A 15511-nucleotide genomic window follows, 5' to 3' on the forward strand; every position below is an offset into this window, starting at 1 on the left:
TTTAGCCTGTAGTGCATAGTCCCTTTCAAATAGCGGGCTATGCGCTTCAGAGCGTTCCAATCCTGAACAGTAGGATTGTTAGCATGTCTGCTAAGCAGGTTAGTGCTTACAGCAATGTCAGGTCTTGAGCATCTAGCAATGAAATTCAGCTTGCCTAGAATGCATCTGTACAGCGTAGTGTCAGAAAATGCTTCAGCAGTACTATCTACCTGGTAACCTGTCACCATCGGTGTGTCTGCTGGGTTTGCATCAACCAAATTCAACCTGGTTAATACATCAGCAATTTTCTGTGTTTGGTGTACCAGAAAATTACCTGCTTGGTCCCTCTCCACCTGCAGAGAAAGATAGTTGGATACCTCAGCAAGATCCTTCATGTCAAAGTGCTCCTTCAGCTGAGCTAGGGTGCTTTTGTAAAAAGCCTGATTCTTCCAAAACATCAGAAGATCATCAACAAAACATAAACAATACAGTTTGTTTTGCCCCTCCTCCTTGACAAACACACACAGATCAGCTTTGCCCTGGTGAAAACCTAGAGAAAGCAGTGTCTCAGTGAGTTTTGTGTTCCAACACCTGGCACTCTGCTTGAGACCATATAAGGATTTCCGCAGTTTACAGACCATTCCCTTCTGTATCTGCATTCCATCAGGTGGAAGCATAAACAGCTCCTCCCCCAAAATCCCGTACAAAAAAGCTGTATTAATGTCATGATGGGAAACATGCAGTTTCTCCTCTGCAGCAATCTTGAGCATCAGTCGAATGCTCTCATATTTGACGGTGGGTGAGTAGGTCTCGTGGTAATCCTTTCCTGGTACCTGTGAAAAACCTCTGGCAACCAATCTGGTTTGTGTCTGACAACCTTGCCATTCTGGTCTGTCTTGGCCTTGAAGACCCATTTGCTGCCAACCAGTCTCATTCCTGGGACTACCGGTACCAGCTCCCAAGTTTGGTTCCTGTTCAAGGAATCAACTTCAGCCTTCATGGCATTAAGCCAAGGCTCAGCATCTTTAGAGGTTAACTCCTGAACCTCTTTGAAGCTTGAAGGTTCCCACACCTTCTCTGAGTTACTAAGAACAGCAGTTGCCGTCTTAGCAAACTCATCAGCAAATCTCTTTGGAGGTCTGCCTTTGGTTGCCCTTTCAGACCTGCGGACCAGACGCAAGTCTTCTGGACTCATCTTCTCCTTCTTAGGAGAAAAGTGACCAATGGTGAACAGTGGTTCTTCCAGTTCATTGTCAGACGCATCAGATGGTCTGACTGAGGCCTTTGCGCTCTTGCAGTCTGCTGTGTCATCACTGTCACTGACACCAGCAGCAGCGCCACCAACTGAACTGGAATCCGAACTCTGATCATCATCATCATCCTTAGCTTTCTCAGCTTTCTCAACATCATCTGCTTTTATCACATCACCTTCATCCTCCTCTGGGTAACTCTGGAAAATTCCCACATTTCCCCCCCAATTAGGATTGTACTCAACACTCTTTGTGAACTTAATGGACTTAGAATTAGTCATCCATACTCTGTATGCACCTTTCTCGTACCCCATGAACAAAACATGTGCCCCACGCTTCCCAAGTTTGTTGCTTTGTGGGGTGTGTACCCACATGTCAGAACCAAAGATTCTCATGTGCTTGACTTTCGGTTTCTTACCAAACATCTTCTCGTAGGGAGTGCATCCAATAGGTGATGACAGTCTCCTGTTAAAAGAATAAACAAACGTCGACAGAGCTTCCCCCCAAAACTTCTCAGGGAGGTTGGCATCATGCAACAAGGTTTTCAGGCCTTGAAGCAAAGTTTGATTTGCTCGCTCAGCAAGTCCATTCATCCATGGCGATCTAGGCGTTGACAAGTCATGCTGGATTCCCTTCTCAGTCAGGAAAGCTTCAAACTGCTGAGAAGTGAACTCCCTGCCCCGATCGGTAAAGAGGTAGCCGATACGTTTACCTTGAACATTCTCTAACCAAGCACAGAATGCCTTGAACCTAGGAAACGCTTGCGATTTCTGCTCAAGCATAAACACATGAATGTACCTAGAAAAAGAATCAATTAGAACCATGAAGTACCTTGCTCCTCCCAAAGAGGGTGCAAGTGGACCAACCAGGTCTGCGTGCACTAGCTGGTAGGGTTTGGAAGCCTGCCTGCTAGACTCCTTGCCTTTTGGAGCAACCTTCACCTTGTTCTCTGCACAAGATACACATTTCATGTGAAACTTACAGGGTTTGATGTTCAAACCTTCAACCAACCCAGGCATCTTGGCCAGCGCTTGCCAAGACATGTGACAAAATCTTCGATGTGCTTCATGAATACACCCTGCATGAAGAACTTTGTTAGTTTGTGCAACACAACAAGAATCAACATTAGACACAACAGCATTGTCATCATAAGTTATACAGAATAAACCATCCATAAACTTTGCATGCAAAATGTCCTCTTTGCCTTTCCTGATGACACAGACGCTCCTCTTGAAGGAAATCTCAAAACCACACCCAGTCAGCTGTGGGACACTGAGCAAATTGTCAGCTGCTCCTGGAACATAAAGTACATTACTGATGGTTGTATGCAAACTTGCAAGTTTAACAGTCCCGACTCCTGCAATTTGCAACGTCCTTCCATCAGCCAGGTGGATCTCTCCGTCTTGAGATGTGAAGGAGATAAACAGGTGCTTATCCTTTGATAAATGGCGGCTGGCGCCAGTGTTCACAATAAACCTGGCCTTAGCCTTTGGAGCAGCTTTTCTGGCAAGCAAAACCCCCCTGCTCCTGGCCATCAAACTTCCCTTTAGCCTTTGGTGAAGCAGTGCCAGCTAACAAAGCCTTGTTTTCCACTGGCGTGGGCTCTTCACCCTTCCTCTGCTTCGGGCCATCTGCAGGCATCTTGCTCTGTTTATTTCCAGCCTTCCGGCCTCTGCAAAGGCGATGACCTTGGTTCCCACGAGAAACAGAGCTCTCAGCTGCCGACTCCTTGGCTCCCCCTGGAGGCTGGAATGCTGCCTGGGATGACATCACAGTCAGCTCCCCCTTGCAGCTTGCAACCGGTGCCCTCAGCATCCCTGCATTCACTCGCATTCTGGGAAACAGCCAGGACCTCCGATGCATTCACACTCTGGGCATACAGACTCTGAGCTGGGATGACTGGCAGATGAGCTTTCTTCAAAGCATTCCACATCTGTCGTGCAGTCATGTTGCCAGCAAGCGTTTTAATTTCCTCCAGAGAGATGGACAAGACGATTAGGTATATGGCCCGTGAATCTTGGGCCCTCCATCTATCTGTCAGAGAAACTGGAGGGGCCTCACACACAGTATGCCACACTCTATATTGTCGCAGCAAGCTCTCACAGTACACAACCCAGGTGTCATAATTGTGCCGATTTAACTTTGGGCACTCTGCAGCTTCTGAGGCTTGTGAAAACTCCATCTCAGGTCTTTACTTGAGCCCGAGTCTCTTCCTTTACCTCAAAGACTCCTTATCTTGGCTCCCATTAATCACGAAGCCTGCTTGGCTCAGCTCCCAGACCAACTTAGCCTCTGCCAGACATCAAAGGCTCTTGGCCGCAGCTTTCAGAAAAGCCTCTGCTTTCGCTTTTCCACATACCTCAGCAGTCTGTCGCAGTCTTACTCTCCTGCAAGTGCCGTGAATCTGGGCCCGAAACCTGTTGTTGGGATACTGCCAGGGAGACATCGACCGTCACTGCCTCCAGCCGGACTCCGGACGTCCATCGATCCCCCGTAGACACAGTATCAGCAATTAGCGACACGAAGCCTCAGAAATAGATTGCCACATTCTTAGGCTGGTGCACACTCTATCAGCAGAATTCACACAGCGAAAGTTGCACAGCAGGAGAGCATATTTACAAGTTTATTCAGCGTTGATCAGAACAAAGAAAAACATGACCGCCTGCTAGCGTGTTCAGGCACCGAGAGAGAAAATGAAAGCAATAACAAACATCCTGTGAACAGGAAATACGCAGACTCTGACTCACACAGCCTGCTCCCTCTTAAGGTGGAACGGAAATATCCTAACACCTTTGTCTCTCAGAAGGAGTAATTCTTCAGGAGATACTGCATGGTTTAATAAGCCTCTTGCCTTGGAATCCACTTTCTTCCAAGTGGCTGAATGATCTCCTGGGGTTGGGTCTTCCATTGTTTCCCACACTCCCTCCTTCCATAGAAATGCCTTCGCATAAATTTCCCAGGTTTGATAATTCCCTGCATTAATTTGGGGAAGGCTACACCCCTTTCATGCTCTGGGTAATCCTTAACTGCTGCTGAAAACCTGCTAGCAGTCGTAAATCATGAGCAGTGAACTGCCGCTGTTTTCCTGCTTCTGAAAAGCGAAAGCTAGCAGTGCTTCCTGCAGTAACCCGAGCCACATACCTCGCAATGTGTCCAACATTCCATACTCGTAAATCACACAGTCTCTGGCTCCGAGCATCAGACGCCTGTTTCTTTGGGCCCTGTAACCATTTGTTGGTGCTTCTCGGTGGGAGACGGCCTTCTCCCGGCACTGGTCCGGAACGCATAGCACAGCATTCACTCCTCCGGACATTCAAGCAAGCAGCAGAGCTTAGCAGAAGCTGAGACTGAGGATACCTAGCATCTTGGTTTAGTGATTTATTTACAGGATCGAAATAAAGAACAGAGCCATTATGGCATGTCTCCGAGAGAGAACAACAACAGAACAGAACAAAGAAGATGGAAGTGGCACAGAGCTCCTTCCATCCCCATGCTTCCAAAGAATGGACTGTCAACACACAGAGCATGTGATCTAGTAGTCACACACACTCTGCAGCATGGGAAAGAATGAAAATCTCAGACTTTTATTCCAGAGCAACTCAGGTTGGTCAAACCATCGCACAAGTGCTATAAAACAGGCAAAGTGTACCTCCTCAGCAGCAGCATGCTTTTATTTTCAGAAAGGTAACCAATTTATACCAGCTGCCATTGAGATTTTTCAAGCTAAAGTATCATCATCTACTTTTTGCGATCCCAATATGGATATAAGCATATAATAGTGATTTTGATAAGATACACTCAAGTTTCCTGAGATGTATCCTTGGGCTCCCAAATTCAATCAAGTATGAGACGATGTATGCAGAATTAGGTATACACATGGTGGAATATTGGGTGTGGATTCACACTATAAAATACTGGCTGCATTGCCATTTTCGTTCCCAACCTTTGAGTCTGCTTTCCGATTTACTTAAGGACTTCTATAAATCCAGATGGCTCCAACTCATACACAGCAAAATTAGATCTATTGATATTGACTTGGAATTATTGTAAAATTCTACTGAGCAATATATTTATCCCAATATCCAAATTAGATTAAGGGATACTGAAAAACAAAACATTGAGTCAGCTGTAAATAAAATCTGTCCTAGAGCAAAATATACATCAGGAGGCTTAGTTTGATCAGAATTGAGAATACATTTCCAGAGTTAATGGTAAAAACATTACTTCTGGTAAATGAGCCACCATAGCTGCTAGAGAGGTGTGAAAATTTGTGTCCCGGGATTTTTAGACTCTTCTACCCATGTACTATCTGAAACCAAAGGGGCACATTGGTTGCCAGATGTGAAATATATTGGCAGTATTTTCAACTCTCCTACTTCACTAAATTGCTTAGCATTACATCCAGACTGGGCTAATGTGTTGTCTCCATTTATCCATTTCCTCCTATCCATTTTTTATTTCCTTTTTGACACAAAGTTCCTTAAATATTCTAAACTTTAATGGCTTCCCCAGAATCTGTCAACAACAACAAAAAAAGAGACAGCAGCAGTAACAGAATGAGTATATCTATGCCATTTTCCTCATGTTTTGCTCTGATAAACTTTATGTAGTCAAAATGGTAATGGGAAGGAATGGTTTGTTTGTTTAGGGAATTTTTAAATGTTTGATGTTTTATACTCTTTTTAATATTCTGTTGGGAGCTGCCCAGAGTGGCTGGGAAAACCCAGCCAGATGGGCAGGGTACAATTATTATTATTATTATTATTATTATTATTATTATTATTATTTATTAATTGGTTAAGCTGAAGTTTGAAACTTTTGTTTTGTTTGGATGAAGATGCAATCATTTGGAGTAATTGGTAACACACCTTTATCTTGCAGGTTTAAATCACCTCCTAGATGAAAACCGAATTAAGGACTTGTCTCTATTATATCAGTTGTTCAGTAAGGTGAAAAATGGAGTACAAGCTCTCTTGCAGCAGTGGATTGAGTATATAAAGGTAGCAATGTGTGGCTGATATCCAAAGGTTATCTAGGAGGAACAAATCTTTAAAGTGGGGGAAGATGCCTGTAAAGTTGTAAAATAGGCCTATATATGGAAATTATGTGGTTAAGAAGTTGTCATAGTCTTCTAAAATACAGCCTGTGCAAATTTGCACCAACATATCAAAATTACAGTGGGGAACTATCATATCCATTGGGTGCATTGGATTTTCTTTCTTGACATAACATTCTGATTACTTGGGTGCCTAATAAATGCTTTATTTTGGATGTTTTCCTATCCCCAAATGATACTGTTCCCCATGTTTATAGTACTAGGTTGGTTTTATATCTGATTTTAAAATGTTCCCAAATCTTTACTATAGATTACTGGTGGTTATGTTTGTCCTGGTACAAAGCTTTAGTACAAAGAAAACTACAACTCAATTTTTTTGGGGGGTGGCGGCGAAATAACCACCTTGGGTATTTGGGCAGAAAGGCAGTATATGCATACATTAAATATTAAATTCAAATTTCCACTCAGCAATGAAGCTCACTGACTGCCTTTGTATCAGCCTAATTTAATTGTGGTAGTAATCCAATCTTGGGGGAAACAGTTTACACTGCCTTGAGCTCCTTGGATGAAGGGCAGGATATAAATGAAACAGACATTGAATTGGCTGGAGCTAACTGCTTATGTCTAAAACATGCAGTGTTTTTGCTTACAAACTGGGTCTTGTTTACACGAGCTGTGTGTGGCAATCAACAGAATTGTTTCTAAATAACATTTTTTTTCTTTGTAGATATTTGGAAGCACCATAGTAATAAATCCAGAAAAAGACAAAACCATGGTCCAAGAACTGCTGGACTTTAAGGATAAAGTTGATCATATAATTGACATTTGCTTTTTGAAGAATGAGAAGTTTGTCAATGCCATGAAAGAAGCCTTTGAAACGTTCATCAACAAAAGACCAAATAAACCTGCTGAACTTATAGGTACAGGTATTTACTATTATTATTATTTCAACTTGTCAAACTCCTTCTAATAATAGTCTCAAGATGTAATTGATAGCTCAATGAAAATGTTGACCCAGTGTGTGGCAGCTGTGAAAACAATTGAGTTCCTTGCTGGGGGTCATTAGGAAAGGAACTGAAAATAAAGCTTTCAGTATCATAATGCCATTATACAAATATATGGTGCAACCGCTTTTGGAATACTGTACTGTATACAGTTCTGGTCTCTTTACGTCAAAGAGGTTATTGTGGAGCTGGAAAAAGTTCAGAAAAGGCCAGCCAAAATGATTAAGGGGATGGAGTGACATTCCCAGCATTTGGGACTTCTTAGTTTAGAGAAAAGGCGAGTAAGAGGGAAACATAACAGAAGTGTATAGAATTACGCATGGCATGGAGAAAGTGGATAGGGACAAGTTTGCATTCTCTGTCTCTCTCCCATAACACTAGAACTCGTGGACATCCAATGAAGCTGAACGTTGGAAGATTCAGGACAGACAAAAGTACTTCATACAGCATATAGTTAAATTATGGAACTTGCTACCACAGGAGGCAGTGATGGCCACCAACTTGGGTGGCTTTAAAATAGGAGTAGACAAATTCATAGAAGGGTTGCCATATTCTGAAGAGCAAAAAAAGGGACACATTTGCCAACTTCTACTTTTAACTATGGATCGCTATGACGACTCATTTTACATATGCATGAAAAAGAGGACGTGTCCTAGAAAAAGAGGACATATGGCAACCCTCCACTGTCAGAGGCGCAGTATGCCTCTAAATACCAATTGCTGGGAATCACAAATGCGTAGAGTTTTACTCAGGTCCTGCTTGTGGACTTCCTGTAGGCAATCAGGTTGGCCACTGTGAAAACAGGATGCTGGGCTAGATGGACCATTGGCCTTATCCCGCAGGCTTTTCATATGTTTCTAAAGCATAAAATACAGGGCTTCCGGGTCCAATCTGCCTTAATGGAGGCAGCTCCCACGACAGCGGGAGATTGTTGACGAAGGAAAAATCAGGATAATTGTCCTTGCAAGTTTCTCCCAGGGACGGGGGGCAGGGGAATGGGCTTCACTTGCAGTTCGTCTCGGTACCTGGCTCTCGTTCCGGCATGGAATGGGGGTGGCAGGGAGGCACTGAGTGCAAAAGCACTTCACCTACCGAAAACCCTCTTAAAGGTAAAGGTAAAGGTACCCCTGCCCGTACGGGCCAGTCTTGACAGACTCTGGGGTTGTGCGCCCATCTCACTCAAGAGGCCAGGGGCCAGCGCTGTCCGGAGACACTTCCGGGTCACGTGGCCAGCGTGACATCGCTGCTCTGGCGAGCCAGAGCTGCACACGGAAACGCCGTTTACCTTCCCGCCAGTAAGCGGTCCCTATTTATCTACTTGCACCCGGGGGTGCTTTCGAACTGCTAGGTTGGCAGGCGCTGGGACCGAGCAACGGGAGCGCACCCCGCAGCGGGGATTCGAACCACCGACCTTTCGATCGGCAAGCCCTAGGCGCTGAGGCTTTAACCCACAGCGCCACCCGCGTCCCCACGAAAACCCTCTTACACCACCATTAAGAAGCAGAGGTTCTCATGTTAATTAGAGCTTAATTTGGACTAAAATACAGGCACATGCTAGAAGAGATGAGATCATAAACTGTGGAACTGAACCAGCTGCAAGGTCATTAAGGTTTGAACTTAAGAGAAGACTTCATTTGATGCAAAAGACGGTGGGGCGGTGCCTACGGTTTCTTTATAAAAAGTTTTTTTCTCTACATATATTAGTTCAAATTATATATGTACAAGTGCGGAGGGATGAAATTGGATTATAGATACGGAATATAACATTAAACGGAACTGTGTGTATAAAAAAATGGGGAAAGGGAGGGAAGCTCTATTTTGCAAAGGGTTTACAATGGAAACTTACAGCTGACTCTTCCCCAACTTTTATTATTTACGGAGTGAACTAAATAACCCTAAAAGGACTTGGAATTTAATTTTCTTAGCAGTATAACATCATTTATCTTCAGTTGGACAGACGGATGTGTTACGGGCAGTCGGAGTCCCGGCTTGGTACGTCGGGACTGGGGTAGAGGTTGGGAAGCAGGAATCAGCAGTCCAGGGTCAGCAGTCCAGGGGTCAGGAAGCCAAGGGTCCAAGAGTCAGGATACCAGGAGTCAGGAAGCCGAAGCACAGCTAGGTGGGTAGCGTGTTGTTGTGGCAAAGAGCCAGAGGAAAATGCTGGTCTTATATATCCCTTCCCGGCCCTTGCTACCAGGTGCTACGAGACTTCTGTCAAGCCTCATCTGTGTGGCCGTGCCTTGTCCTTCCAGGCCAAACTTAGGAAGGCCCCAGTTCTGCGAGGCCCTACCAGTCACAGGGCCTGGCTCCTGCACCCACTCCTGACAGTACTCCCCCCCCCCCCCGTCCTGGCTTTTCTGGGAACCTCCGGTGAAATGCGCGAACCTTGGCAGGTGCATGCACGAAGTCGGGCGGATCCCATGATCTTTCCTCAGGCCCATAGCCCACCCAGTCAATTAGTGGAGTTTGCCACGGAGCCGTTTCAAGTCCAGGAACTGGGGGACCTGGAACTCCTCATGGCCGTCAACCTGGACCGGCGGCTGTGGCAGGGCGACGCAACCCAGAAAATAGTCTGCATGGCAGGGCTTGAGCTGGGTCGATCTTCAGAGAGGGGGGAAGCTCCAACTTGTAGGCGACTGGATTGATCTGCTGCAGGATAAGGAAATGTCCAGCTTAGCTTAGCCGAGGGATGTCTGGTATGGTGGTGCTCCAAGGACAGCCAGACCTTGTCCCTGACCTGGAACGTGGGCCCCTTCTGATGCCGTTGGTCAGCTTGTGCCTTATAATCGGCCTTGGCTCTCTCTAGGTGCCGTACCAGGTTGGCTTGTGTCTCCTGAATGTGGGAGACCGGATCACTGGCGGAAGGCACGAGAGACGCCTCCGTTGTGCAGGGGTGGTGGCGCAGGTGGTACCCGAGGTTGGCATAGAAAGGGCTCTGTTCCATGGAGGCATGGCAGGCGTCGTTGTAGGCAAACTCAGCCAATGGCAGCAGATCCGACCAGTTGTCCTGATGGTAGCTCAGGAAGCAGCGGAGATATTGTTCCAGAACTTGATTAACCCTCTCTGTCTGGCTGTCTGTCTGTGGGTGATACGCAGAGGAGAGTCGCCTTTCGATACCCAGTCCCTTGAGAAAGGCGGCCCAGAACTGGGACGCGAACTGGGGGCCCCTGTCTGAGATCACCGTGTCTGGGAGCCCATGTAGCCAGAATACGTGTTCAAGAAACAGACGGGTCGTCTGTTGCGCTGTGGGGAGGCTTCGGACCGGAATAAAGTGTGCCATCTTGGTGAGTGAATCCACCACCACCAGACACCATCCCTTGGCAGGTCCACGATGAAGTCCATAGAAAGTGTTGACCATGGCCTTTGGGGAGTGGGTAATGGCTGGAGGAGTCCCAGGGGTCTCTGTCGTCCGAGCGCAAATCCCACAGGACCACACGTATTTTATTTTTATTTTTATTTTTAAAAAAATAATTTTTATTAACTGGCCAATCACATCAAATTAAATCACATCATATAAATTACAAAGCCAAATTTTTAAATTTTGTTGGGGGAACCCATACTTCAAGATCCAAAGGGGGATTCAGATCATCTTCTTATTACTGCGTTAATGTCCAAATCAGTCCCAATCAGTCCAAACAAAGTTCATAATTCTATCCAGTCTTATCTTGGTGTTTCCGCATCATATCTTGTTCATATAATTTCTCTTTTTCCTTTACGATCTCTTCTGTTAGTCTCCTTAAGCCGATAGCAAGTATAATATTCCTGTGTGGATTTCCTGTTCCTCCACTAAGTCCAGATGGTTTCCTTATATCTCCTTCATAGATAACATTGCTCTTTCCATCGTAAAAGGAGCACACGTGTTTTTTAATGTCCAACCAAACCCATGACCACCAGAAGGCCTGGGACAGTAGCTGCAGTGTTTTCACGTACCCCCCATGTCCGGCGGTTTGCGCGTCGTGGCACTGCTCAAGGACCTGGGTCCGGAGTGGCCCCTCCGGAATTGAGAGCCGGCCGCAATGGTACATACACCCATCCTGGACATCAAGCGGCCCACCCCCTGGTCCCGAAGGCACCAGGACGGTATCTAACCAGTCTAACCAGGACGGTATCTAACCAGTCCTTGGCAAACAGATCCTGGCGCATGGCTAGGCGAACCTGCATCTGAAAGTCCTGCTCCCAGGTTCCTTGGAGGAAATTGGTCGGGGTCAACATGGGCGTTGGCTCTGAACCATCACCCTCTGAGCCCGAATCCCTCTGGGAGAGAGTGTCAGCCTTCCCATTCTGGGCACTGGGACGATAGGTGACCTGGAAGTTAAAGCGCGTGAAGAACAGGGCCCAGCGTGCTTGGCGTGGCTTGAGGCATTTCATGGATTGGAAATGTTCGAGGTTCCAATGATCCGTGAGAACCTGAACTGGGTGCTGGGCCCCTTCCAGCAAGTGATGCCATTCCTCGAACGCCACTTTAATGGTGAGGAGTTCACGGTCCCAAATATCATAATTCCGCTCCGCAGAAGTAAACTGCTGGGAGAAGAAAGCAACTGCTGTGGCCCCTGTCTTTGAGACAGCCCGGCCCCTATCGCCCAGTCTGAGGTGTCCGCCTCGAGCACAAAGGGGAGCTGAGTCTGGATGGGCCAGAATGGGGGCAGAGGTAAAAGCCTCCTTCAGGAGCGCGAAGGCCTCTTGTGCTGCTGGCATCCACTGGAACACGGTGTCCTTCCGGACCAGGGCGCAGATGGGGGCAACCACATGCGAAAACCCCTGGATGAAGCAGCGGTAGAAGTTGGCAAACCCAATGAACCGTTGCACCCCCTTTACATCCCGGGGGGGGGGCCTCCAGTCCAGCACCGCCTGCACCTTTCGGGGATCCATCTGGAGGCCTGCAGGGGAGATGATGTAACCCAGGAACTCCTGGTGGAACGCACACTTTTCCAGCTTGGCATACAGCCGGTGCTGCCTAAGACGCTGCAGGACCAGATGGACATGCTGGTGATGCTCTTCTGGGGCACTGAAAATATCAATATGTCATCCAAGTATGCGACCACGAACCAGTAAGTCCAGTAAGTCATGAAAAACATCATTTACGAAGTGCTGGAACGTGGCCGGCGCATTGCACAGTCCAAAGGGCATGACCCGGTACTCGAAATGGTTGTACCGGGTTCGGAACGTTGCTTTCCATTCGTCCCCCTCCCAGATCCGAACCAGGTTGTATGCCCCATGTAGATCCAACTTGGTAAAAACCTTTGCACCCTGCAGCCTCTCAAACAATCCAGGAATTAACGTCAAGGGGTAGCGATTCTTGATGGTAACCTGGTTCAGCTTTCGGTAGTCAGTACATGGACGTAGCCCACCGTCCTTTTAACTAAGAAGATAACCCTGGCAAGGTTGTCTTCTAGGTACTCTCAAAGGGCCCCTAGCTCAGGAGCCGACAGGGCATAAATGTGGCCGAAGGGAATCTATGCTCCCGGTTGCAAGTCAATAGGGCAATCGTAAGTCCGATGGGGTGGCAACACCTCAGCCCCTTCTCAAATACGTTAGTTAATTCCCGCTAGTGTTCGGGGATTAGGCTGGCGTCCGGTGGCCCTGTCCCATCTGGGGCAGTCCTATGCAAAGTGGAAGAACTGGGGGCCAGTCGGTGGGACTACGCGGGTTCCAGCTGCGATGGAGGCAACATGGGCTGGGCACAGACGTCGTGGCAGAATGATGACGAGAAACACAATGTCTGTTGCGCCCAGGAAATGGTGGGGTCATGCTGGACCAACCAGATGCTCCTGAGGACCACCAAAAAATGTGGGGTCTGAACCAGCTCAAGTGTTAATAGTTCCTGGTGCCGGGTTGCCACCAACATGGCCAGTGGGCAGGTTTCATGGGTAATGGGTCCTGATGTGAGGGGGGTCCCATCCAGCCCCACCACTGGAACAGGTGCTGCTTTTACCACAGATGGTACCTGGTACTTTTCGGTGAAACTGATGTCATGATGACATAATTTTTCCCAATCTTCCATTTGTATATTGTGTCCTAAGTCTTTGGCCCAATCAATCATAACTGATTTTACCTCCTCATCCTTTATACACCATTCTAATAATATCTTATACATTTTTGCTAGAATTTTAAAATCATTATTCAATATTTCTGTTCGAAATTTTGATTCTTTGTCTGCAAAACCCCTTTGGTTCAAATCTTTTTTAAACATTTCATTGATCTGAAAAAAATGCAACCAATCATTAACATATTCCTTAATTTCTTCAAATGGTCTCATTTTCCATTTACCTTCTCTTTTACTTATTAGCTTCTCATATGTCACCCATCCCCCAGTCATATTGACTTTCTTCACACACATCGCCTCCAACAGCGATAACCAATATGGAGTTTTTTGTTCCAACAAGTTTTTATATCTTTCCCACACTTCAATCAGAGACCTTCTTATGATGTGGTTTTCAAATCCTTTATGTACACGTCATACCATAAATATGCATGCCACCCAAATCTATTATCAAAACCTTCCAGATCTAACAAATCAATATCTTCTAATTTCATCCAATCCTTCAACCAACAGAGGCAGGATGCTTCATAGTACAGTTTCAAGTCTGGCAGGGCGAAGCCTCCTCTTGCTTTCGCATCTGTCAATATCTTAAATTTTATCCTCGGCTTCTTACCCTGCCAGATATACCTTGAAATTTCTCTTTGCCAATTTTTAAAAATTGCTGCCCCTTTGATTACTGGAATCGTTTGAAATAAGAATAACATCTTCGGTAGCACATTCATTTTAATTGTTGCAATCCTTCCCCAAAATGACAATTTCATTCTTCCCCACACCTCTAGGTCCCTTTTAATCTTATTCCAAGTTGGAACATAATTATTCTGAAACAAATCAATACTCCTGGGGGTTAACCATACTCCTAAGTATTTAACTTTCTTGACCACTTCTATCTCTGTTTGTTGCTGTAGTCTATTAATTGCCTCTTGATCTATGTTTTTAATGATTGCTTTAATTTTTTTCTTGTTCAAAATAAATCCTGCCAGCTGACCAAACTGATCAATTTCTTTCAACACTTCTGTTACTGTAGTCATGGGGTCTTCCAGAGTTAATACTGAATCACCTGCAAAAGCTTTAACCTTATATTCTTTTCGACCCACCGTTACCCCTTTTATTTGATCATTACTTATAATTGCCCTTAAAAAGACTTCCAGGACCGCGATAAATAACAGTGGTGATAGAGGACAACCTTGTATTGTACCCTTAGTTATATTTATGTTTTCTGTCAACACATTATTAACTATTAATTTAGCTTTTTGATCCATATATATTGCCTTAATACCTGTAATGGTTATATGGGGTTGCTCGTACATAAGTTGCCGCCACTCCTGGCTAGGTAGCCTGGTTAAACCTTTCCTGGCTGGACAGCCCTTCACTTTGTGGCTGTTCAGTCGCTAGCAGAATCCGTCAGTGGGCGTTTCTTGAACTTCTTCCAGCAAAGAAGTTCTTTGACGCCAAGTCTACGCCTACTTTCCCTGCGCAGAAGTCTTCTGCGCAGGGTGGGTGTGGGTAGCGGAGGACCTGTGCTCTCCCCGCTGGTCTCCAGCGAAGAGTCCTGGAGCCCTCTCTCCGATTCCCCCATCCGCCCCCCTTTATCCCTGGTGTTACGCTGATTTCCTTCCCCAGCTGATGAGTCCCCTCTCTCCCTGCTTGGCCCTTCTCTGGCATCGCTTGGGAGCCCTGCCTCCACTTCTGGCTCCGATGTCAGTTCCCTGACATCCACCTCCCCCCCAGGACCCCCTCCACCCCCGGCCCGACCTTTTGACCCAACTTCGTCCCTTTCCTCGGCCGATGATGCGGGGAATCCCTGGAAGGAGCTGTCGCCATCCCCTGAGGATTCAAACTCCGCTTCCCACCCGCTCCGATCTCTTCCCGCGGGGTGGACCTCCCAGTCCGATTCCTCTTCCTCTGACGCCTCTCCTCCCTCCTCTTCGGAGGCAGGAAAACCCACAAAATCCTCTTCATCATCTGTGGTTCCAAATTGCTCCTCCCAGAATCTCGCTAGTGGTTTAGGTTTATCTGGGAACAGGCTGTGGAACTCCTCCACAACATACCCATCATTGATAGCCTCTGCTGGAACCCACGTGTTTTCTGACTCGGGTTCTCCCTCCCAAGCTACCAAGTACTCCACCTGGCACCCTCGCCACCTTGAATCGAGTATTTCCGTGGCTTGGTTGTGGTGTTTCCT

At 46.5% G+C, this 15511-nt stretch overlaps 1 protein-coding gene across 2 annotated transcripts in view; it reads left to right on the forward strand.

Moving 5' to 3' along the window:
- LOC310835936 (cullin-4B) overlaps nucleotides 1-15511 on the forward strand; it is a 226760-nt gene that overhangs the window by 33415 nt on the left and 177834 nt on the right. For both annotated transcript variants that reach the window (XM_083720891.1, XM_083720892.1), the window contains 2 exons: nucleotides 6111-6229; nucleotides 7013-7211. In XM_083720891.1, coding sequence (XP_083577017.1) covers nucleotides 6111-6229; nucleotides 7013-7211 — 318 coding nt within the window. The remainder of the gene's footprint in view (nucleotides 1-6110; nucleotides 6230-7012; nucleotides 7212-15511) is intronic.

The sequence above is a fragment of the Podarcis gaigeae genome (genome assembly GCF_964106915.1).
Source record: "Podarcis gaigeae genome assembly, chromosome: W".
Taxonomy (NCBI): domain Eukaryota; kingdom Metazoa; phylum Chordata; class Lepidosauria; order Squamata; family Lacertidae; genus Podarcis; species Podarcis gaigeae.